Source organism: Schistocerca piceifrons, chromosome 7, assembly GCF_021461385.2.
Source record: "Schistocerca piceifrons isolate TAMUIC-IGC-003096 chromosome 7, iqSchPice1.1, whole genome shotgun sequence".
In the NCBI taxonomy this organism is placed as follows: Eukaryota; Metazoa; Arthropoda; class Insecta; order Orthoptera; family Acrididae; genus Schistocerca; species Schistocerca piceifrons.
The window spans coordinates 120,323,188-120,345,570 of record NC_060144.1 but is presented as its reverse complement, the minus strand read 5'-3'; the positions used below and the strand labels follow the sequence as shown (position 1 = coordinate 120,345,570).

At 42.9% G+C, this 22,383-nt stretch overlaps 1 protein-coding gene across 2 annotated transcripts in view; it reads right to left on the bottom strand.

Moving 5' to 3' along the window:
• The window catches only part of LOC124805306 (putative beta-carotene-binding protein), a 95,641-nt gene that overhangs the window by 55,436 nt on the left and 17,822 nt on the right, over positions 1–22,383 (bottom strand). The window contains exon 2 of one of the 2 annotated variants that reach the window (XM_047265821.1): positions 20,682–20,780. The exons of the other annotated variant lie outside the window; for it this stretch is intronic. Coding sequence (XP_047121777.1) covers positions 20,682–20,780 — 99 coding nt within the window. The remainder of the gene's footprint in view (positions 1–20,681; positions 20,781–22,383) is intronic. 2 annotated transcript variants of the gene reach the window in all.

Sequence of the window (22,383 nt, the reverse complement as noted above, 5' to 3'; positions counted from 1 at the left end):
ACGCTGAGTCATTTTCCCGCCATTTTTCCCCCAAGACCGCCATCTAGGGTTATGTCATAGGAGGGATGACAGCACCCTCTTGTGGCAGTACTGTGTACTTGGTCAGTTGGACTCCAGACCACATGGTAGACACATTGGATGGAGGTACTGCCTCAAATTGTTTAAGTAAAGAGTGCCAGCAAAATAAAGATTTACGTCCATCCAATCCAGCACAGGCTGAGTCCTTTTCCCGCCGTTTTCCCCCCACGGCAAACGCCATCTTTTATTACATCACACAACAGATGACAGCATGCTCTGGTGGCAGTACTGTGTACTAGGTCAGTTGGACTCTGGACCTCATGGCTAACACACTAGATGGCTGTACTGCCTCCAGTTGTTTAAATAAAGACTGAATACACAGACTGAGTCCTCTTCCCACCAGTTCCTAGGAAGAGGTGGCAGTCGGATGACTTAGATTAGTTACCCGATGTTATATAACAATGTTATATAATAACACCGAGATATTGGAATGCACGTCCAGCTATTGGGACAGTGTTGTTAAGGAGGCAGTTGAGATTAAATTAGTGAGCAACCTTGTTAACAGGGACGGAGGTTTTTGTTTAAACTCTGTTTGGAATCCAGCTCTCTCCCTTGTCAAAAAACAGAGGGGCAGAGTCAATGCTACCTCACCTGTGAGTTCGTAGTCTCACTATCGCTACCTCTGACTTTGGCCGTCTTTGGTGGCACTAGTGTTCAGTGTGTGTGTTATCTTTCCTGCATCAGTCCGAGAACCGAGGTTTTAAATTTGCATGTACGTCACCTGTCTGTTGCAGTTTGCCTTGAAACTGGCGGGGTGTTCTCCCGCCGAAATATCGGCAGTCGCTGAAAGTGTTATCCGGCTGAATTCCTGGAAGTTATTTGAGGTACTGAATCATTGAATCACTCGCACACACATACACTCACTGTGAGTACGTAATATTTATATTAGTTGTAAACATGCTATTTGCACCACGGTGTGCTCCCGTCATTGCCATGAGATGTCACTCGAAACGCAAATACTATATGGAACACATAATATTCATGCCTCCAGGGCACTTTCCTGCAGTGGGCTGCTTACATCGAATACGTTATATGAAAGTTATGATGCTCACTTACTGATTATTGTTGTCTGAACAATTTTATTCGTCCACAAACATAATACGCTACGCCAATCACGTCGGCTGGCGGCAGATGCTCGATATCAACCATCGTGTCGCTAGTACAGACATAGATTCACGTCGCCTTCTCTTGTCTATCTGTATGTGCAGTCTAATGTCTGAAACTGCTATATGGATTTTTATCCGGTTTTTACTAATAGATAGACTGATTCACGAGGGAGGTTTTCCTACATAATTAACAAACATTTCATACAAATTGTCTGAATTATGCAGAATTAAGGTTAAGTTGTGAACACATTGCCACTGTCACTGTCACTCGAGAGAGCAGCAGTGCCTTGAGGCACCCGAAAGCGTCACTAATTTCACATTTGCTGTGGTGGTCTAGTGGCAATCTGCCTTTGGCAGCTGTTCTGTGCGAACCTCCGCCATGAGCTGTGGTCGCATTGCTCGTTCGCGATAAGCCTGAGCGCTTATTGCAGCTTTCCGATGGGTGTTTGTGTTTGTGTGAATATTACCCGATGCCAGTGTGAGTCAATCAAATAGAGCAGACGCCTTGAAGTTCACCTTCATTTGGAACTTTGCTAAACCGAACTCTTACGAATCTTTTCTTGAAGAAGATGTGAAGATAGGTCGTGATGATCTAGTTGGTATCTATTTCTCGGTCGTGAGTACTATTGTCAGTGTCAAAATGATAAATCCCGATCTTAGCGATAAAATTGTCGAACCTAGTGGCACTTTCAGATTCAAGCACTTTGACGGAAGCATTGATGAATATATTGTTATCCATTACGGATTTGGTCTGAGAACAGCAAGAATTTTCGAGTCACCTTTTGAAGTCCCAAGTGAGCAAATGAAACCAGAAGTATCGTCTTATGGGAAAGTAGTCTATAATGTTCCAGAAAAGTTGCCGAACTCGCACTCGTTTGCGGTGCTGAGTGGTATCAGACAACTTAAAGCAGAACTACGGAAACATATCCCACCTTTTATTAACTTTTGACTTCTGTGGCTACCGGTGTATAGCCATGTATGAAGGGTAGCATACAATGTCTGCAGGTTGTCGCTCAAAGGGTCATGTGTGATCCTAGCCGGCCGCTGTGGCCGAGTGGCTCTAGGCGCTTCAGTCCGGAACCGCGAAGCTGCTACATTCGCAGGTTCGAATCCTACTTCGGGCATTGATGAGAACGAAGTCTTTCGCGACGGCACTTATGTATAAAAATTCTCGGTTTTCCTGGCGCGTCAATTCTTGATAAGATCTCGAGCTATCTATACTACCGAATATCATAGTAAAATGAAATCACTGTTGGAGGACAGTACGTATACATGTCTTAAACGGGACCGAACTTTGACGTGCAGCAGAAAAACCATGAAGTTGCTGAAGAATTCCGGGCTACCAGGCAATGTTATAAAAAAATCTCAGAGTCCGAGCTCCTAGACCGCACAGGTTGTACGGACTACCGAAGATCCACAAGGAAAATGTTCCCATGAGACCTATTGTCAGTGCAATTGGTTCTCCTACTTACAAGCTGGCCAAATACCTAACAAAGTTGATGACTCCGATAGTCGTCCGGTGTGAACATCACATCAAAGACTCCCAGATGTTCATTGAGAAAATCAAACAGATTATAGTTGGTCCAAATGACATTTTGGTCAGCCTGGATGTGGTATCGCTGTTTACAAAAGTTCCGGTGGAGGGCACTTTAGAAATGCTGGCGGGTCTTTTTCCTCCTGAAACTATAAAGTTGTCCGGGCATGTGATGACGACCACCTACTTATTGTATGGTAACAAATTTTATGAAATGACGGACGGTATGGCGATGGGCTCTCCGTTGTCTCCATCACTGGCAAACTTTTTTATGGAGAATTTTGAGGAACGTGCATTAAATTCGGCTCCCCTCCACCCATCCTTATTTCATCGTTATATTGACGATACATTTATGATCTGGCCACACGGCGAAGAAGCTCTCGAACAATTCATGGAACACATAAACAGCATACATTCGAACATCCAGTTCACTGTCGAGATGGAGAAGGAAGGGAGACTGCCTTTCTTAGACGTTTCAGTACAACGACAGGCGACCGTGCGTCTTGGCCACTCTGTATACCGTAAGCCGACGCATACCGATTTATGCCTGAATGCACAGAGTTTCCATCATCCTGCTCAGAAGAGAGCCGTTTTGAACACGTCGGTGTTGTTGTTGTTGTTGTGGTCTTCAGTCCTGAGACTGGTTTGATGCAGCTCTCCATGCTACTCTATCCTGTGCAAGGTTCTTCATCTCCCAGTACTTACTGCAACCTACATCCTTCTGAATCCGTTGGTATATAGAGCAAAAACTGTTTCTGACGAGGACCACTTAAGGTCCGAGATTGACCATCTGAAGTACGTGTTCCGAAAGAATGGCTATGGTGCACGCGATATAAAGGTAGCGTTCTCCAAAAACAGGAAACGTGAAAATGCTGCACACTCACAGGATGAAACACCAATTACGGTTCTTCCTTTTTGTGGCGCTGTTTCCAGCAAAATAGGAAGAGTCCTGCGTAGACGGGGTAAAAGACCGATTTTTCGTCCTCCTAAGAAAATTAAGGAGATGATGCGCCCTGTTAAGGACAATCTTGGCCTAAGGATCCCTGGAGTTTATAATATCCCCTGTGAGTTTGGAAGCAATTATATAGGTCAACCATTCGTACCGTTTCCGACCGCTGTGCACAACACCAACACCATATTGGAAATAGAGAACTGGAGAAATCGGCAAATGCGGAGCAAGGCCTCATGAACAAACATAAAATATTGTTCGATGAAACAAAAATTCTGTCCCATGCCTCCACGTACTGGGATTCTGTTATTATGGAGGCTGTTGAAATAAGAATGAGCCAAAAGAACTTTAACCGCGAAAGGGGATACCATCTGAGCTGTGTATGGAAACGAGCGCTTGATGCAGAGAAGCAGCCGAGACATTGCTTCCAAGGTTTACGTTCAAATGGAAGCGATGGCGCCACCAGCGCACACATTGACACCGTCTGCGACAGCACTACGTAATCGCCGACCAATCAGAAGCCGTCCACGGGCTATATAAGGCCACCACAGCAGCAGAGAAGACAGTCAGTTGCTCCTGACGATGACGATGGAGGATATCGTCGAAAGCTAGAGATTTTATCAAGAATTGACGCGGCAAGAAAACCTGTAATGTCTTATATACTCGGGCATTGATGTGTGTGATGTCCTTAGGTTAGTTACGTTTAAGTAGTTCGTAGTCAAGAGGACTGGTGCCCTCAGATTTTAAGTCCCATAGTGCTTAGAGCCATTTGAACCATTTTCTGTGATCCTAACGTATACAGCTGCGCGTGGTCCAGCTGCTGGCTGCCGAAGCCGCTGGACATGCAGCTGCGTCCTCTATGTAGATAACGTGCGTGGCGGCTGCCCGCCGCCCCCATTCTGGTCACTCCTCAAACTGATAGTGGTAATGATGACAATATTCCAATGAAGTCACTGAAGTGGTAGAGGTAACTCCGGCCGCATCGCAACCAACCGAACGTTGCAAGGAACCTTAAACGAGCCAGTTTCGATAAGTATTCCGAAATTGGATACACCGTCTAATGACGAGAACTAAACCTGAACAAGATACTGCAGCTGAAAAATCTGCAAGTTCACAGAAATGCCACTCCCCCAGAAAAAAATTAAAAAAAGACGATGTATCCCACGTCAAGTTGCTGAGCAAACAGTTCCATGTAAAGCACGAAAGCCCATAGATTAAACGAAAGTTCAGAGGAATTTTCCAATCGTACTCAGTCTACGCCAACTCACACACCGGCCGGTGATAATTCACCCACCACCGCGGAAGAAAAGACACAGATGCAGCTCTACACAAAGGTGCTTCAGAAATCCCCCCTACACCCGCTATATACACGTTCAGGTTTTCGTTTGAGAAGAACTCAGCGGACAAGAGTGCAGAAGATGAGAAAAATGAGAGAAACTCCCTTAAGTTTTAGACAGGCCCTATCCGTCTCCTCTAACGAACGGTTACTCCTCCCAGAACAAGCAACAGGAGGGAGGTATGTGTCTAAACTAATTGACAGATTTCACACTGACTGCTTGTATGAAAGAGTTGAACTTATAAAACGTTTTAGATTATGAACGCGTCTCAGGCCAGCAGAACTGTAACTCTGAACATAAACAGCATATGCAGTTCACTGAAATTAAATACCTTAAATGACTTTCTGTATGCAGACGAAGTACATGCGCTACAATTGATTCGGGAACAGGAGCGAATTGAGGACTGCAATACTCTCGAAGTAAGGTATAATAGCCCAGCTCGCTGAAAAACTTACAAATAATAGTAGGATCAAACTGCCTATTTGCTTCTGTCTCGGGTTCTTCGGGCGACATTTCGCCAGCACGAGTGGCTGGCATTGTCAGAGCTTCACCCTTCATTGCCGGTGGTGAACTGGAGTCGAGCTCGCGGCCGCAGACTATATGTACCTGGCGCGCCAACGTTCGAGCGCTTCTCCGCGGTCATTTCCGGTGCGGTTCTCCTCTTGCTACCTGCGACGGTCGTTCGCTGCAGTACGGGAAGCCAGGATCCATTTACCTTAATGCTTTCCTCTTTCTTGTTGAAGCTGTTCCCACGTTTGTGTATTTCTACAGCTTCTCTAAACAAGAGGGTGTGATAGTGCTTCTCTACAGCCAGAACTTCCGTGTCGGAGAATTTTATTACATGGTCGGTCTCACTCAGCGCGTGCTCTGCCACGGCCGATTTCTCTACCTGCCCCAACCTGCAATGTCGCTTATGTTCTTTGATCCTGGTGTTGATTGATCGTCCAGTCATTCCGATATAAACTTTTCCGCATGTGCATGGTAAGCGGTATATTCCCGGCATTGCAAGTGGGTCCCTTTTATCCTTTGCCGATCTAAGACATTCTTTGATCTTCCTTGTCGGTTTTAAGATTGTCTTTACGCCGTGTTTGTGCAATATACAGCCGATTCTGTCCGTCACTCTGGGAATGTATGGTAGAAAGGCCGTACCCGACATTTCTTTTCCTGGTTTCTTACTTCATCGAGTGTTTGACTCTGTTATACTTCTAATATAATTTGTGGAGTACCCATTGCTCCTCAGAACACTTTCCAGATGTAGCATTTCGCGTTTGAGGTGCTGCGGCTCACATATACGTCCTGCTCGCGTTACGAGCGTATGAATCATGCCTCTTTTCTGGCTTGGGTGGTGGTTTGATAGTTTGTGCAGGCATCAGTCCGTGTGTGTTGGCTTTCGGTACACGATATGTCCCAGGTTTCCGCCGTCCCTTGTGACCAGCACGTCTAGAAATGGTAGTTTTTTTGTCCTTTTCTACTTCCATTGTAAATTATATGTTGGTGTGGAGGCTGTACAAGTGTCTAAGGAAGTCACCCAACTGTTCCTCACCATGGCTCCACACAACGAAAGTATCATCGACGTACCTGTACCACACTTTAGGTTTAGAAGTCGCTGAATCCAGTGCCTGTGCTTCGAAATGTTCCATGAAGAAGTTGGCCACCACTGGACTAAGAGGACTACCCATGGCAACTCCTTCCAGCTGTTCGTAGAAATAACCATTCCACGTGAAATAGCTCGAGGTGAGACATGCATGGAAGAGCTTTGTGATGTCTTGCCGGAAAATGTAGCCGATGTGCTCCAGAGCGTCGCTGAGGGGCACAGGTACATATAGTCTGCGGCCGTTAGCTCGGCTCCAGTTCACCACCGGCAATGGAGGGTGAAGCTTTGACAATGCCAGCCACTCGTGCTGGCGAAACGTCAGTAAAATCATCAGACGAACGTCGGCCTAAGAACCCGAGACAGAAGCAAATAGGCAGTCAGTCAACAACTGGCCACGAAAGCCTTAACAATTTTGTAATAGTGGAATGGCCTGTACCGTACACAACATCCGAATCGTGAACGTTTATGCCCAATCTGGCAGCGGCAAATGTCGCAATAGAGCAGAGATTTTTTTAAATATTAGGTTGTCCCTCTATTCGGATTGCGCCATGATAATATTATTTTAGCGAACGATTTTAATTATGTCTTGAGTCCCAAAGATCAAGTCCCAAATTTTGTCTCGTTTGCTGAACTGTAATACGTAATTAAAGAGTTCGTTTTAATTAACACGTGTTAGCAGAAAACGGTGATGCGCTTGGTTTTACGTTTATCACTAATTGCTCAGCAGTTCGCTTAGATCGCATATTCGTATCTGATAACCTAAAGCCCAACGTGTTGCAAAAGGAAGAACAGCCCTCCAGCTTTACTGACCATATTGTATTTACACGAATAACTGACATGGACAAACAGGGCACTTAGCGCGATAGAGGTTGCTGGAAACTAAATGTTTCACACTTTCATCATGCCGAATGCCAGCAACATTTCAGCAAAACATGTCAGGAATGTGAAAGTAAGTTCACTTCCTATGATTCTGCTCTGACTTCGTAGCTTAAATGCGGAAGACGAAATTAAGGAAAACGTTAATAGAATATTTGCGCGAAAATTGTTTCTGGTACAAGAAAACAGACAAATTTTATTTCTAATGGCTGCGTGACCCATTCAAACCCGACGCATCAGTCAATGGAAATAATGTAGCAGTTAAGAGAATCAAATCCAAACTTCAGGCTTCGAGGCAGAAACAATTATAATGTTTCCAGATTCGTGCAAAAGAGCAGGGTGCTGTTTTCCGTGAAGAAACTTCGCTATTGCAGGTCATCCAAGAAAGGAAGACAGGAGACAGAGAAATAATCACAGAAATTAAAAGAAGTGATGGAACTATTCTTACAGCGCAGAACGAACCTAAAAAGGAAAATTAGGGCCATCTTGCCACCCTTGTATTGGGCAGTGCTGCTGGTTACGAAGCACAAGACGACCTGTTATAAAATCTTCAAGAAAAACTCAGCACTGAAACATCGCGGAGTCTTGTAGTAGAAACTGGCGATGGCGATCTGGTAACTGCCATTGCGCAAAGACCGGGAGACATGTTGCCTGATTCTAATGGCATTCCGGTAGCTTTACCAGGCAAATGAATCTAAATTGCTCCTTGTATGTAAAGAATTAATAAATTCTTGTACAAATTCCGAAGCAATACTTAGAAGGCTCTGTCGTGCTAATCCAGAAAAACCCATGCCGTGCGTCAATGAAAAACTTATGACGTATTACTCTGATGAATACTGACTATAAAATTACGGCGTGCATACTTGCTCGACGATTAAAATGATCATGCGTGAAGTAACCAGCCAATATACCCTCATTATGACTCGAAAATAATTTGGCAAAGTGGCAGTGCTCGTAACTTACTAACAAGCATGAAAGCTTCATGGTACAAGGCAATAAACAGGAAAGTAGCAACCAAATTGGAACATCGCGCCATCCGTATAGCAGATTCGCCAACGTGTGGGTATTGCGGCTTAATAGATACCGAGGAACATAGATTTATGTGCACTACACTGACGGAAATGTGGCAGTTCATTAGGCTAATGTTGCACCAAACAGTATCATGACTGCAGATTTTTTGAATCCCAGTAGTGTGCCCCACCCATACATAAAAAAGAATGCTGGAAACTGGCTAAAAGGCCAAACTGTACATTACCTCATGACCGAAGAAAACAAAAACAAAGAAGATTTCCAGCAATATTTTGTCCTTCTGTACCACATCCTAATGAAGACAAAAGCCTATAGGAAACAAATTGTCAACTTTTTTTAAATTGTTGTTGTGTGAAACTTGGTGCCTATTTTAAAACGAAACATATCGATCACAGTACCTAAATAGTAACTCTATATTCATTTTTTTCTTCTCATACCTCGTTTTTTATGGTGTCTGGAAAGGGAATAGACGTTACCTATGAAATAGCCAAGTCTGTAATTTCGATTTGAAGATTTCTTTGGCGAAAACTATGTCCTCTCGCCAGTCATATATTTTTTTCTGTTCTTATTTTTAATTCTGTGAGCTTTTCTGTTAACCAGAATAAGTGAGTAACTTGATTTCTACTGTTCTACGATACATTCATCGTCATCTGGAGCAGCCCAAATGGTGGTGAGAGCTTCCGGCCAGTGGAGTGCTCAGAGTTATTTCAGTAAATAAACTTCGGGACAGTATGTAAAGGGGGACGAAAATCTAATAGTCATGGGCGACTGGAATGCAGTTGTAGGGGAAGGAGTAGAAGAAAAGGTTACAGGAGAATATGGGCTTGGGACAAGGAACGAAAGAGGAGAAAGACTAATTGAGTTCTGTAACAAGTTTCAGCTAGTAATAGCGAATACCCTGTTCAAGAATCACAAGAGGAGGAGGTATACTTGGAAAAGGCCGGGAGATACGGGAAGATTTCAATTAGATTACATCATGGTCAGACAGAGATTCCGAAATCAGATACTGGATTGTAAGGCGTACCCAGGAGCAGATACAGACTCAGATCACAATATAGTAGTGATGAAGAGTAGGCTGAAGTTCAAGACATTAGCCAGGAAGAATCAACACGCAAAGAAGTGGGATACGGAAGTACTAAGGAATGACGAGATACGTTTGAAGTTCTCTAACGCTATAGATACAGCAATAAGGAATAGCGCAGTAGGCAGTACAGTTGAAGAGGAATGGACATCTCTAAAAAGGGCCATCACAGAAGTTGGGAAGGAAAACATAGGTACAAAGAAGGTAGCTGCGAAGAAACCATGGGTAACAGAAGAAATACTTCAGTTGATTGATGAAAAGAGGAAGTACAAACATGTTCCGGGAAAATCAGGAATACAGAAATACAAGCCGCTGAGGAATGAAATAAATAGGAAGTGCAGGGAAGCTAAGACGAAACGGCTGCAGGAAAAATTGAAGACATCGAAAAAGATATGATTGTCGGAAGGACAGACTCAGCATACAGGAAAGTCAAAACAACCTTTGGTGACATTAAAAGCAACGGTGGTAACATTAAGAGTGCAACGGGAATTCCACTGTTAAATGCAGAGGAGAGAGCAGATAGGTGGAAAGAATACATTGAAAGCCTCTATGAAGGGGAAGATTTGTCTGATGTGACAGAAGAAGAAACAGGAGTCGATTTAGGAGAGATAGGGAATCCAGTATTAGAATCGGAATTCAAAAGAGCTTTGGAGGACTTACGGTCAAATAAGGCAGAAGGGATAGATAACATTCCATCAGAATTTCTAAAATCATTGGGGGAAGTGGCAACAAAACGACTATTCACGTTGGTGTGTAGAATATATGAGTCTGGCGATATACCATCTGACTTTCGGAAAAGCATCATCCACACAATCCCGAAGACGGCAAGAGCTGACAAGTGCGAGAATTATCGCACAATCAGCTTAACAGCTCATGCATCGAAGCTGCTGACAAGAATAATATACAGAAGAATGGAAAAGAAAATTGAGAATGCGCTAGGTGACGATCAGTTTGGCTTTAGGAAAAGTAAAGGGGCGAGAGAGGCAATTCTGACGTTACGGCTAATAATGGAAGAAAGGCTAAAGAAAAATCAAGACACTTTCATAGAATTTGTCGACCTGGAAAAAGCGTTCGACAATATAAAATGGTGCAAGCTGTTCGAGATTCTGAAAAAAGTAGGCGTAAGCTATAAGGAGAGACGGGTCATATACAATATGTACAACAACCAAGAGGGAATAATAAGAGTGGACGATCAAGAACGAAGTGCTCGTATTAAGAAGGGTGTAAGACAAGGCTGTAGCCTTTCGCCCCTACTCTTCAATCTGTACATCGAGGAAGCAATGATGGAAATAAAAGAAAGGCTCAGAAGTGGAATTAAAATACAAGGTGAAAGGATATCAATGATACGATTTGCTGATGACATTGCTATCCTGAGTGAAAGTGAAGAAGAATTAAATGATCTGCTGAACGGAATGAACAGTCTAATGAGTACACAGTATGGTTTGAGAGTAAATCGGAGAAAGACGAAGGTAATGAGAAGTAGTAGAAATGAGAACAGCGAGAAACTTAACATCAGGATTGATGGTCACGAAGTCAATGAAGTTAAGGAATTCTGCTACCTAGGCAGTAAAATAACCAATGACGGACGGAGCAAGGAGGACATCAAAAGCAGACTCGCTATGGCAAAAAAGGCATTTCTGGCCAAGAGAAGTCTACTAATATCAAATACCGGCCTTAATTTGAGGAAGAAATTTCTGAGGATGTACGTCTGGAGTACAGCATTGTATGGTAGTGAAACATGGACGGTGGGAAAACCGGAACAGAAGAGAATCGAAGCGTTTGAGATGTGGTGCTATAGACGAATGTTGAAAATTAGGTGGTCTGGTAAGGTAAGAAATGAGGAGGTTCTACGCAGAATTGGAAAGGAATATGTGGAAAACACTGATAAGGAGAAGGGACAGGATGATAGGACATCTGCTAAGACATGAGGGAATGACTTCCATGGTACTAGATGGAGCTGTAGAGGGCAAAAACTGTAGAGGAAGACAGAGATTGGAATACGTCAAGCAAATATTTGAGGACGTAGGTTGCAAGTGCTACTCTGAGATGAAGAGGTTAGCAGAGGAATGGAATTCGTGGCGGGCCGCATCAAACCAGTCAGTAGACTGATGACCAAAAAAAAAAAAACTTCGGGAAATCAGTGCAGTGGATAAATCATGAACAGATTCTGGAATACACTGGTAAACCCGCGAAGATAAACCTCGGGCCTGTCACTGAGCTGCGAGCGTTCCCGTACAATGACAGTCATCTGGACAAGGACGGAAAACGAAAAGAGATACTTTTTATTTACCGTTCTACCATAATAGAAGTTAAACCAAATTAAGGAAACGGCATGGAAGCCATAAAAAGAAGTTAAGTTAGTGGTTCTCCACATCTCTTCTGAGCAAAGGGCGACGAAATTTCTCATTTCTAACAGTGGTGCAGAACAGTGCATTATAGGTTATTCCCGGTGTTATTTAATGAGGCTTCAAACTGTCAGAAGAAATTCTTTAACAAAAAAGGTAGTGGAGCGTTTTGTTAGAAACTGAAAGGCTATAGGATAGAATCCCTGGTGGTTCATTTTTTTCACTCTGCCTTTTAACCTGGCATTGACATCGCAATGATATGGAGATTCGACAGAACAGAAACATGGCTCGGATTCCAAGTTCCACTGCAGGCCCCATTTCCCTGGTTGAATAACTGGTTACGGACATGCGAGTCACCTAAGTGACACCCAGTTGATGGCAGTCGAATGAGAGCACTGCATAGCGAAAAAACACGTGAGTCTAAAACCTGTGGTTTTCAGTTATGTATGCACAGAGTAAAACGCAGCAGGGGAAGCAGTTTCACTGCGTTTACACAAAAAAAGTTGTGCTGCGTCGCAGCAGATGACTCAGCTTGCTGCTTTCTGCTTTCCTTGAGTCAAACACAGAAGCGAACACAAATCTTTGCGTATGGAGAGAAACATTATTTGTTTAGACATTCTAAAATTGTACACAAGACTGGTAAACAGATGTCTACTGGCGAGAAACAGATTTAGGCCTTTTAGATATCATAAAGATATGGGCACAATCTACTCGAATGGAATTCAGAAATTTTTTGCGGATGAACACAAAAATTTCGAAATACTTCTACTGACGATTGAGGGACGCATTTCGAAGTATGATGACAGCTTCTGACTGCTAGTTTCTGCTTCCGACAGATTAGCAGCCGCAGTTCCACTCTATTTTTCTGAAAATTCTTCGAACAACGGGTAGAGACTTACTGAGCTTGATGTATCGAATATATATGACCAAAAGCGAAAAGATAACCACCACCTCCTCATCAGGCAGTTTGAAATGATCAAATATTTTTTAACCAGTAGCTTTCCTGCAGTCGTTTGAGAACAACTGCTTGTTGTTGTTGTTGTGTTGTTGTGGTCTTCAGTCCAGACACTGCTTTGATGCAGCTCTCCATGCTACTCTATCCTGTGCAAGCTTCTTCATCTCCGCCGGCCGGTGTGGCCGTGCGGTTCTAGGCGCTTCAGTCTGGAACCGCGTGACCGCTACGGTCGCAGGTTCGAATCCTGCCTCGGGCATGGATGTGTGTGATGTCCGTAGGTTAGTTAGGTTTAAGTAGTTCTAAGTTCTAGGGGACTGATGACCACAGATGTTAAGTCCCATAGTGCTCAGAGCCATTTTGAACTTCTTCATCTCCCAGTACCTACTGCAACCTAAATCCTTCTGAATCTGTTTAGTGTATTCATCTCTTGGTCTCCATCTACGATTTTTACCCTCCGCGCTGCCCTCCAATACTAAATTGGTGATCCCTTGATGCCTCAGCATATGCCCTACCAACCGGTGCCTTCTTCTAGTCAAGTTGTGCCACAAATTTCTCTTCTCTCCAATCCTATTCAATACTTCCTCATTAGTTATGTGATCTACCCATCTAATCTTCAGCATTCTTCTGTAGCACCACATTTCGAGAGCTTCTATTCTCTTCTTGTCCAAACTATTTATCCTCCATGTTTTACTTCCATACTGGCTATACTCCATACAAACACTCTCAGAAACGACTTCCTGACACTGAAATCTATACTCGATGTTAACAAATTTCTCTTCTTTGCCATTGCCAGTCTACATTTTATATCCTCTCTACTTCGACCATCATCAATTATTTTGCTCCCCAGATAGCAGAATTCCTTTTCTAGTTTAAGTGTCTTCATTTCCTAATCTAATTCCCTCAGCATCACCCGACTTAATTCGACTACATTCCATTATCCTCGTTTTGCTTTTGTTGATGTTCATCTTATATCCTCCTTTCAAGACACTGTCCATTCCGTTCAACTGCTCTTCCAAGTCCTTTGCTGTCTCTGACAGAATTACAATGTTATCGGCGAACCTCAAAGTTTTTATTTCTTCTCCATGGATTTTAATTCCTACTCCGAACTTTTCTTTTGTTTCCTTTACTGCTTGCTCAATGTACAGATTGAATAACATCGGGGAGAGGCTACAACCCTGTCTCACTCCCTTCCCAACCACTGCTACCCTTTCATGTCCCTCGACTCTTATAATTGCCATCTGTTTTCTGTACAAATTCTAAATAGCCTTTCGCTGTCTGTATTTTACCCCTGCCACCTTCAGAATTTGAAAGAGAGTATTCCACTCAACATTGTCAAAAGCTTTCTCTAAGTCTACAAATGATAGAAACGTAGGTTCGCGTTTCCTTAATCTTTCTTCTAAGATTAGTCGTAGGGTCAGTATTGCCTTGCATGTTCCAACATTTCTAAGGAATCCAAACTAATCTTCCTCAAGGTCGAATTCTAGTAGTCCTTCCATTCGTCTGTAAACAATTCTGATTAGTATTTTGCAGCTGTGACTTATTAAACTGATAGTTCGGTAATTTTCACATCTGTCAACACCTGCTTTCTTTGGGATTGGAAATATTATATTCTTTCTGAAGTCTGAGGGTATTTCACCTGTCTCATATATCTTGCTCACCAGATGGTAGAGTTTTGTCAGGACTGGCTCTCCCAAGGCTGTCAGTAGTTATAATGGAATGTTGTCTACTCCCGGGGCTTTCTTCCGACTCAGGTCTTTCAGTGCTCCGTCAAACTCTTCACGCAGTATCATATGCCCATTTCATCTTCATCTACGTCCTCTTCCATTTCCTAATATTGTCCTCAAGTACATCGCCCTTGTATAGACCCTCTATATACTCCTCCCTCCTTTCTGCTTTCCATTATTTGGTTAGAACTGGGTTTCCATCTGAGTTCTTGATATTCATACAAGTGGTTCTTTTTTCTCCATAGGTCTCTTTAATTTTCCTGTAGGCAGTATCTATCTTACCCCTAGTGAGATAAGCCTCTACATCGTTGCATTTGTCCTCCAGCCATCCCTGCTTAGCCACATTGCACTTCCTGTCAATCTCATTTTTGAGACGTTTGTATTCCTTTTTGCCTGCTTCATTTCCTGCAACCGCTTAGCAAAAGAAAATTCGAATCCAAAATGTGTGTTGTTTTTTTATGCTCCAAAAAAATGGTTCAAATGGCTCTGACAAGGGAACATCCCCATCGCACCCCCCTCAGATTTAGTTATAAGTTGGCACAGTGGATAGGCCTTTAAAAACTGAACACAGATCGATCGAGAAAACAGGAAGAAGTTGTGTGGAACTATGAAAAAATAAGCAAAATATACAAACTGGGTCGTCCGTGTGTAATATAGCCAATATTAATGGCAATATGAGACGAGGAGCGCCGTGGTCCCGTGGTTAGTGTGAACAGCTGCAGAATGAGAGGTCTTCAGTTCAAATCTTCCCTCGACCGAAAATTTTAACTTTTTATTTTCAGTTTATGTGAAAAACTCTTATGCTTTCATCACTTTTTTTGGAGTGATTATTACATCCACAAGAAAACCTAAATCGGGCGAGGTAGAAGAATCTTTTCATCCATTCGCCAAGTGTACTAGTTAGGTGGGTCGACAATATATTCCTGTCATGTGACGCACATGCTGTCACCAGTGTCGCATACAAAATATCAGACGTGTTTTCCTGTGGAGGAATCGGTTGACCTATGACCTTGCGATCAAATGTTTTCGGTTCCCATTGGAGAGGCACGCCCTTTCGTAACTAATCACACGGTTTTGCGGTGCGGTCGCAAAACACAGACACTAAACTTATTACAGTGAACAGAGAAAATAAAGAAAGCAAAATTTTCAGTCGAGGGCAGATTTGAACCAAGCACCTCTCGTTCTGCAGCTGCTCACGCTAACCACCGGACCACGGCGCTACTCACCTCACAGTGCCCTTTATATTGCATATCTTACTCACGGACGACCCAGTTTGTATATTTTGCTTATTTTTTCGTAGTTCCACACAACTTCTTCCTGTTTTCTCGATTGATCTGTGTTCAGTTTTTCCACGCCTATCCACTGTGCCAACTTATAACTAAATCTGAGGGGGGTGCGATGGGGATGTTCCCTTGTGAGCAGTATGGGACTTAACATCTTAGGTCATCAGTCCCCTTGAACTTAGAACTACTTAAACCTAACTAACCTAAGGACATCACACACATCCATGCCCGAGGCAGGATTCGAACCTGCGACCGTAGCAGTCCCGCGGTTCCGGACTGTAGCGCCTAGAACCGCACGGCCACACCGGCCGGCTCTCAGTTTAGTGATGATCAGAATAAGTAAAGAGAAAACTGTTTGAGTACGTTGAGTTTTGCTCAGCTGTTCGAAAATCATATAATGTAGAAGTTTACCAGCGCAGTGGACGTTTCAAAGTGAAGTGGCCGGGCCGTCCCGGGTGGCCGAGCGGTTTTAGGCGCTACAGTCCGAAACTGCGCGACCGCTCAGGTCACGGGTTCGAATCCTGCATCGGTCATGGATGTGTGTGATGTCCTTAGGTTAGTTATGTTTAAGTAGTTCTAAGTTCTAAGGGACTGATGACCTCAGAAGTTAAGTCCCATGGTGCTCAGAGCCATTTGAACCATTTTTGAAGGGGCCGGCAAGAGAATAGCGACACGAGGCACTGCAGCTACACTCCAGATCCCGACTTGGGCATGAACTCGATCTAATGAAATTAATCACAATAAAACACTGAAGGAAATTAAAATTTAAAGGCTGGTAAGGGATGGACCATCTGTGTGGAACTGTCGAGCAGAGTAATTTTTGCACAACTAATAAGAGATTTTTTGATTTTTATGTTTTTCTATGGTTTTTTTGCGAGAAGTGTGCGCTTATATAAGGTGGTACCTTGTTTGCTACAGCGATGCGGAGCATATTCTTCATTATATGGTCATGAAGCAGCGGCGTTTCTTTGTTTTAGTCCTTTTCATTGCAGAGAATTGCTGCTCACAACAGTATGTTGACCCGAACATGTTTCCTATTACATTTTGATACCATGGAGACAAATTCAGACCATAGCAGTACCTGTCCTTTAATGACGACTTTTGTAAGTCAATCAGTTCCAATTGCATTCAAATACGCGCAGCATCAGACACAACTCAAAAAGTAGTACTGAACAGTTGCAGCGCCTACAATGAAATGTTCGATTCTTGGATCCACGATTCTAAATCATTTATTTGCTGATTAATTGCAGGTTGATAGTTTACACAGGAGACGTCAGCAAGAAAATTTAGAGAATCACGGCGAGTGAAGAACGTCAGATTTCAGTTCCCCATCTATCTCGTAAATACACACCTTACATCGGAACGCCTCGTATTAGTCATGCATGCATGCTACCAACAAATCTTTCTCCTGTAGTGATATATTCAGTGTATTTAGGTGCACTGTTAGACCTGACAGGAAACAAGATCTGATATCCATTTTGGTTCTGTGGAATTTATATCCCTTTTCGTCTAGGCACAAGGAGATTTCCTCATGAATCGCAAAAAAAACAAATAAACAAATAAAAAGAATCCAAAACCTTATTTCTGTTGATCCACCGAACGACGCAATTATAAAGTATATCTCCACATCTGTATTTAATGTTGCGTAGACAGCCTTTGGACTGATAGTGGTTCACACTGTGCCTTCGTATAAAATTCACAGACATAACCACAATGTTCACTACATGACAAAGTTCCACGTTGCTGCACAGAATGCCTCCTAATGAACGATACAGTGTGTACTGCAGACATCCTTTCCAAAGTTACTCTTTCAGTTTATTTTTTAAGCGAGAGAAAAACTATGCTGACGCCCAACCATTTGTCGCGCACCGACGGTGGCGACAGAATTAAGGTTCTCCCACGGCAATTTCACGTACTATATACACACACATACGGTTACAAAATCATTGAGCCCTTATTGTCGTGTAATCCAGTGGTACCAGATCTAATAGCTCATTCGTAACTTACATCTGCATGTGCACACCACGTACAAAAACAAGTTCGGCGCAGTCATATAAACCTCTCATCGATTGCGAGATAAAAGGCTGTGAAACTCTGGCTTTATTCCTGAGTCGTGGCTCGAAATCAGCTTCCTTATCGAGGATTCGACGGGTCACCGATTGTTTTGAGAGACAAACGTTTTCAAAAGTTGCTAATCACCTTGTAACTACGCATTCTGCTACTGCTACCAGACATGATTTAACGTGTGGTCACAAAGACAATGGTTTTTTCAATCTGAGCAGTTATGTGTACTACTTTGTAACTTGGACGAATTACACCTTTATTTAGGTTGTCTTGAGCAGCATTTATATGGAACGGATAAACGTATTACTGTAGCATAAGAAGTGTTTTACACTTCTGCAAAACACTCATTCACAATACGGAGAGGTCCAAAGAAATGTATACACTGTTTAAAAGTCCATAACTGGCAAACTAATTTACAGAGTTGTCTCATCTTTGGTAGTGTAATAGTCTGTAGTTCCGGAAATCACTACACAAGCGTTGTATTGCGTTGTTTTGTTTGTCAGATGGTAGTCGCCAGATAGTCAGTGTTTTGTTCTTAGTTGCACCTAGTTACTCGAGTAAGCATGGCTGGCGGAAGGCTTACATTCGATGAAAGGAAATCAGCTTTGAAGTGGTATTTTAAGTACGCAAACATTAATGAGGTTCAACGGCAATGGCGAAATAAATATCAAACAGAGCCACAAACACCCTTAACGATTCGTCCCATTCGAGACAAATTTGAAGCCGAAGGCTGTGTTACAGATGTACACCAACAACGATCTGGACAACTGGTAACAGTAATAAGCCCAGCTAACTCCCATAGTGTGTTACAACAATTCACTCGCTCACCACAGAAGTCTGTGAGACAGTGTGTCCGTGAAACTGGAGTGAGTCGCCCTAGTGTTCGGCGAATTTTGAAGACAGCAAAGTGGAAGTGCTACATCCCACGATTGCTACACGCAATGAACGAGAACGACCCAGATCGTAGAATGGAGTGCTGCGAGTGGTTTACTAACGTTGTGCGCAACGATGAAGAGTTTGCAGAGATAATTGTGTGGTCTGATGAGGCACAGTTCAAATTTGCCAGGAGTAAAATGTGTGGTGTGGGTTGTCTTACCGGGGCTTGATTGGGCCATTCTTCTTTGACGGCACAGTTACCGGTGAGGTGTACCTTCAGAAGCTTCAGACATCCATTTTACCTGCCATCCGAGACTTGTATGGAGACGGAAGAGTTTACTTTCAACAAGATGGTGCCCCAGCCCACTACCAAATTCGTGTTAGGGCGTATCTCGACAAAAATCTGCCAGGAAGATGGATAGACCGTAGAGGTGCTGTGGAGTATCCACCACGTTCCCCAGACCTAGCTCCTCTGGACTTTTACCTGTGGGGAACACTAAATGATGTCGTTTATCAACAAAAGTCACGCACACTGGATGAACTTCGAGAATCCATCGTACATTGATGTGCAAATATCCAACTGAACACGTTGCAGTCAGTAGTTCGTGCTGCAGTTCGGCGGCATCGTTTGTGTGTGGATGTTAATTGTGACCATTTTGAACACCTACAGTGATACCTTTAAGTTGGACTTTAAGCTACACTTTCATCAAAAATGAGACAACTCCGTCAATTAGTTTGCAAGTTATGGACTTTTAAACAGTGGATACATTTTTTTGGACCCCTCTGTATGTTCTTAACTTACATCTTCTTGAAAGTTGCTCTTCAAACAGGAAGTAAGTTTCTTACGAGGACCCTCTTCTGTTAGATCGTAATCTAATGCATGAAGGCGAATTAATGACTTTGTAAATTGCATTTACAGGCACTGTGGACGTCAATCTCAGCCACTGTTTTTCTCCCCAAAGAAGCAGGCAGTGGACTTTCGCCTCTAGACATCTTTCTTGCCGTCACAACTTCATATCCACGATTACTAAACAGCCGAAGGCACATCCGTTTACTTGCGCCTGCAGGGTATTACCGCGCGTGACGTCAGCTCGACTCACCAGAGCATCTGTGAGCTGAGGTCGTGAGCGTTCCAGCCCGTGAGGCTCTTTCTTGGAAAGACCGCTATACAGGGTTTCCCAGCAGGAATGGGCAGTATTTAGGGATATGACAGGAAAGATTATTCGAAGCAAACAAGTCTAGTAAACATGGGCTCTAAAATGCGATACCTCAAGAGCTATGAACACTTATTCAGTAGAAGAAATGTTTTTCACGATAGTGAATGTTGTTAACAAGTGCTCATAACTCTCAAGGTATGGATTTTAGAACCCATGTTTACTAGTCTGTTTTGTTCCGAAGGATCGTTCATGTCATCTTCCTGAGTACTGACCGTTCTTCCTGGGACAGTTTGTATAACTCATAGATGGCTCCTGTGAATATATTTTTTTATTAGCGCTTCTAACGCTCGCACTCGCATTCACTCTTACAATCTGACTTGACAGTGAAGGTATGTCAGTCTCTATAGACAAACATGGACACAAGGCTAGCATAAAATTCGTCCTGCTAAACAGGCGTTCCACCTCCACATGAAAATTGCTTCAGAAATGCACACTAACCGCTTAAAAATTGAACTTTTTTCTAATATTTTCAATAGTGGGCACCTAAGTTTCCCGTAATTGGAACTTTAAGTAACTTTCCACATCTGTTGTCGCATTTAAAGCTACGTGGTACTTACATTTGGAAGCTGGAATTCCTGTTACTAACGATTTATGCTTATGTGGTGTTCTAACGATAGGCGAGTTTCTACTTACCAGTGGCCAGTAGGGGTATCACTTCCTGTAGAGCCTGCCGTCGACATTCCGCAACGTTGTGTTCATCGTCAGCACACGTCTTGAAAAGCAGAGGTGCCACTGTAAACAATAAGGAGCTCTCTGTACAAACAGTCCGGCCTTTGACATGTTTACACCGTGCAAATATTATCGTACTCGTGACATATCGTCGACATTTTCAATCTTTCCGTGGATAACAGAAAGCCACATTCCTTACATAACATACGGTAGAGCCTTGTAAATTATACGACCTTTTGAATTGTCCCACTAACACATCGAGCAAACTGTCAGCATCTTGAAGCTACCTATTGAAGAATATGTATATAGATTTTATCTGGCTACTGCACTTAATAACATGCAAGAGAAGCAAATATGTCTTTACTATCGACGTATGAGTCATATACGTGATCAACTTGTTCTGTTTCACCAACGTGTAATACAGAGTAAATGAGGTGTTTGAATTTCATCAGTGTTAATCATATCGTGAAATAACAGTAAATTTAATCAGTCCCTTGTTCCAAGATCCAAACGCAGCCCTCTTCCTAATTTAACACCGGTGCCGACTGGTTCTCATCTTCAGATAGTATAAAGGATATTACTTCTGGGTTATGCTGAAGACCTAGTAACTGCTTTGAATCAACTCATCACAAGGAGTCCTCAGCGAAAGTCTTACTAATTCCCACATACGTCCTTTATGACAAACAGTCTTGATGATAGTTAAGAAGGCTGAAGGCTATGGGATCGAATTGTCGGAAATTCAGGTAAACATACTGGATAATGGTCGCGGAAGATCCCAAATAGCATATTGCAGGTTACTCTGAGTCAACTGAGAAAACAATTTATAAAAACCACATAATTAATGTAGAGCAAAATAAGTGGGACATAGCTGTAACTGACTCGACCCACTAGAACGTGGGGACGGGTAACGTTTTTCCATGGGAAATGCGGCATCTCAATGCTTTAGAACCCCAATATAATTCCAAATTATTTACAACAAATCAACTCTCGTGGCAGCGATTTACTACGTCATTTGAAGTGAAAGCTATGTGGAAATGAAGCCAGGCAGTTTGCGGAGCAATGCACCCTTGTTACGCACCCCTTTAACAGCGATCTACGATGTTTGCGTCTCGTCATCTCACGGCCGCAGGAAGAGTGCTTTTCAACGCTACCGTTGGAAAAAACCAGTCGTTTTCCCCAATTCTCCCTAATGGTAGTCTGGAGTGCGCACGAGGGTACCTCAGTGAATCCAAAAAAAAGTTTTGGTCTAAAGATAACTAAGGAACTGGATACATCGCCGTATCCTGCTAATCAGGGCAGCTGGGAGTACGTGTTTGCGGTGCTAAATTGTCGTGGAAAGTAAATCTCGGAAAATGTCAGTAATGCTTAGGGGTCGCCTACAAACGTGCCTCAATGTGAACAGTCTAACAGACTGTTGAGAATTCTGGCGCAGAGTGATTCAAGATTATTTTCTACTCTGAGGAATTAAACATCTTTTTGTGGAGTTAAGAGCCTCTACTTTTACTAGAATGTAAAGACTGTTTGCAATTTATTTAAAATATAACTGGACTTATTTAGAGGCAATATGCGTAGCAACATTGAAAACCGCCCTAGACTCTGTGCACTAAAAAGTGAGTTTTAACAATGTGTGGGAAGGAAAGGGAGGACTGATGCAGCATTCATGGTA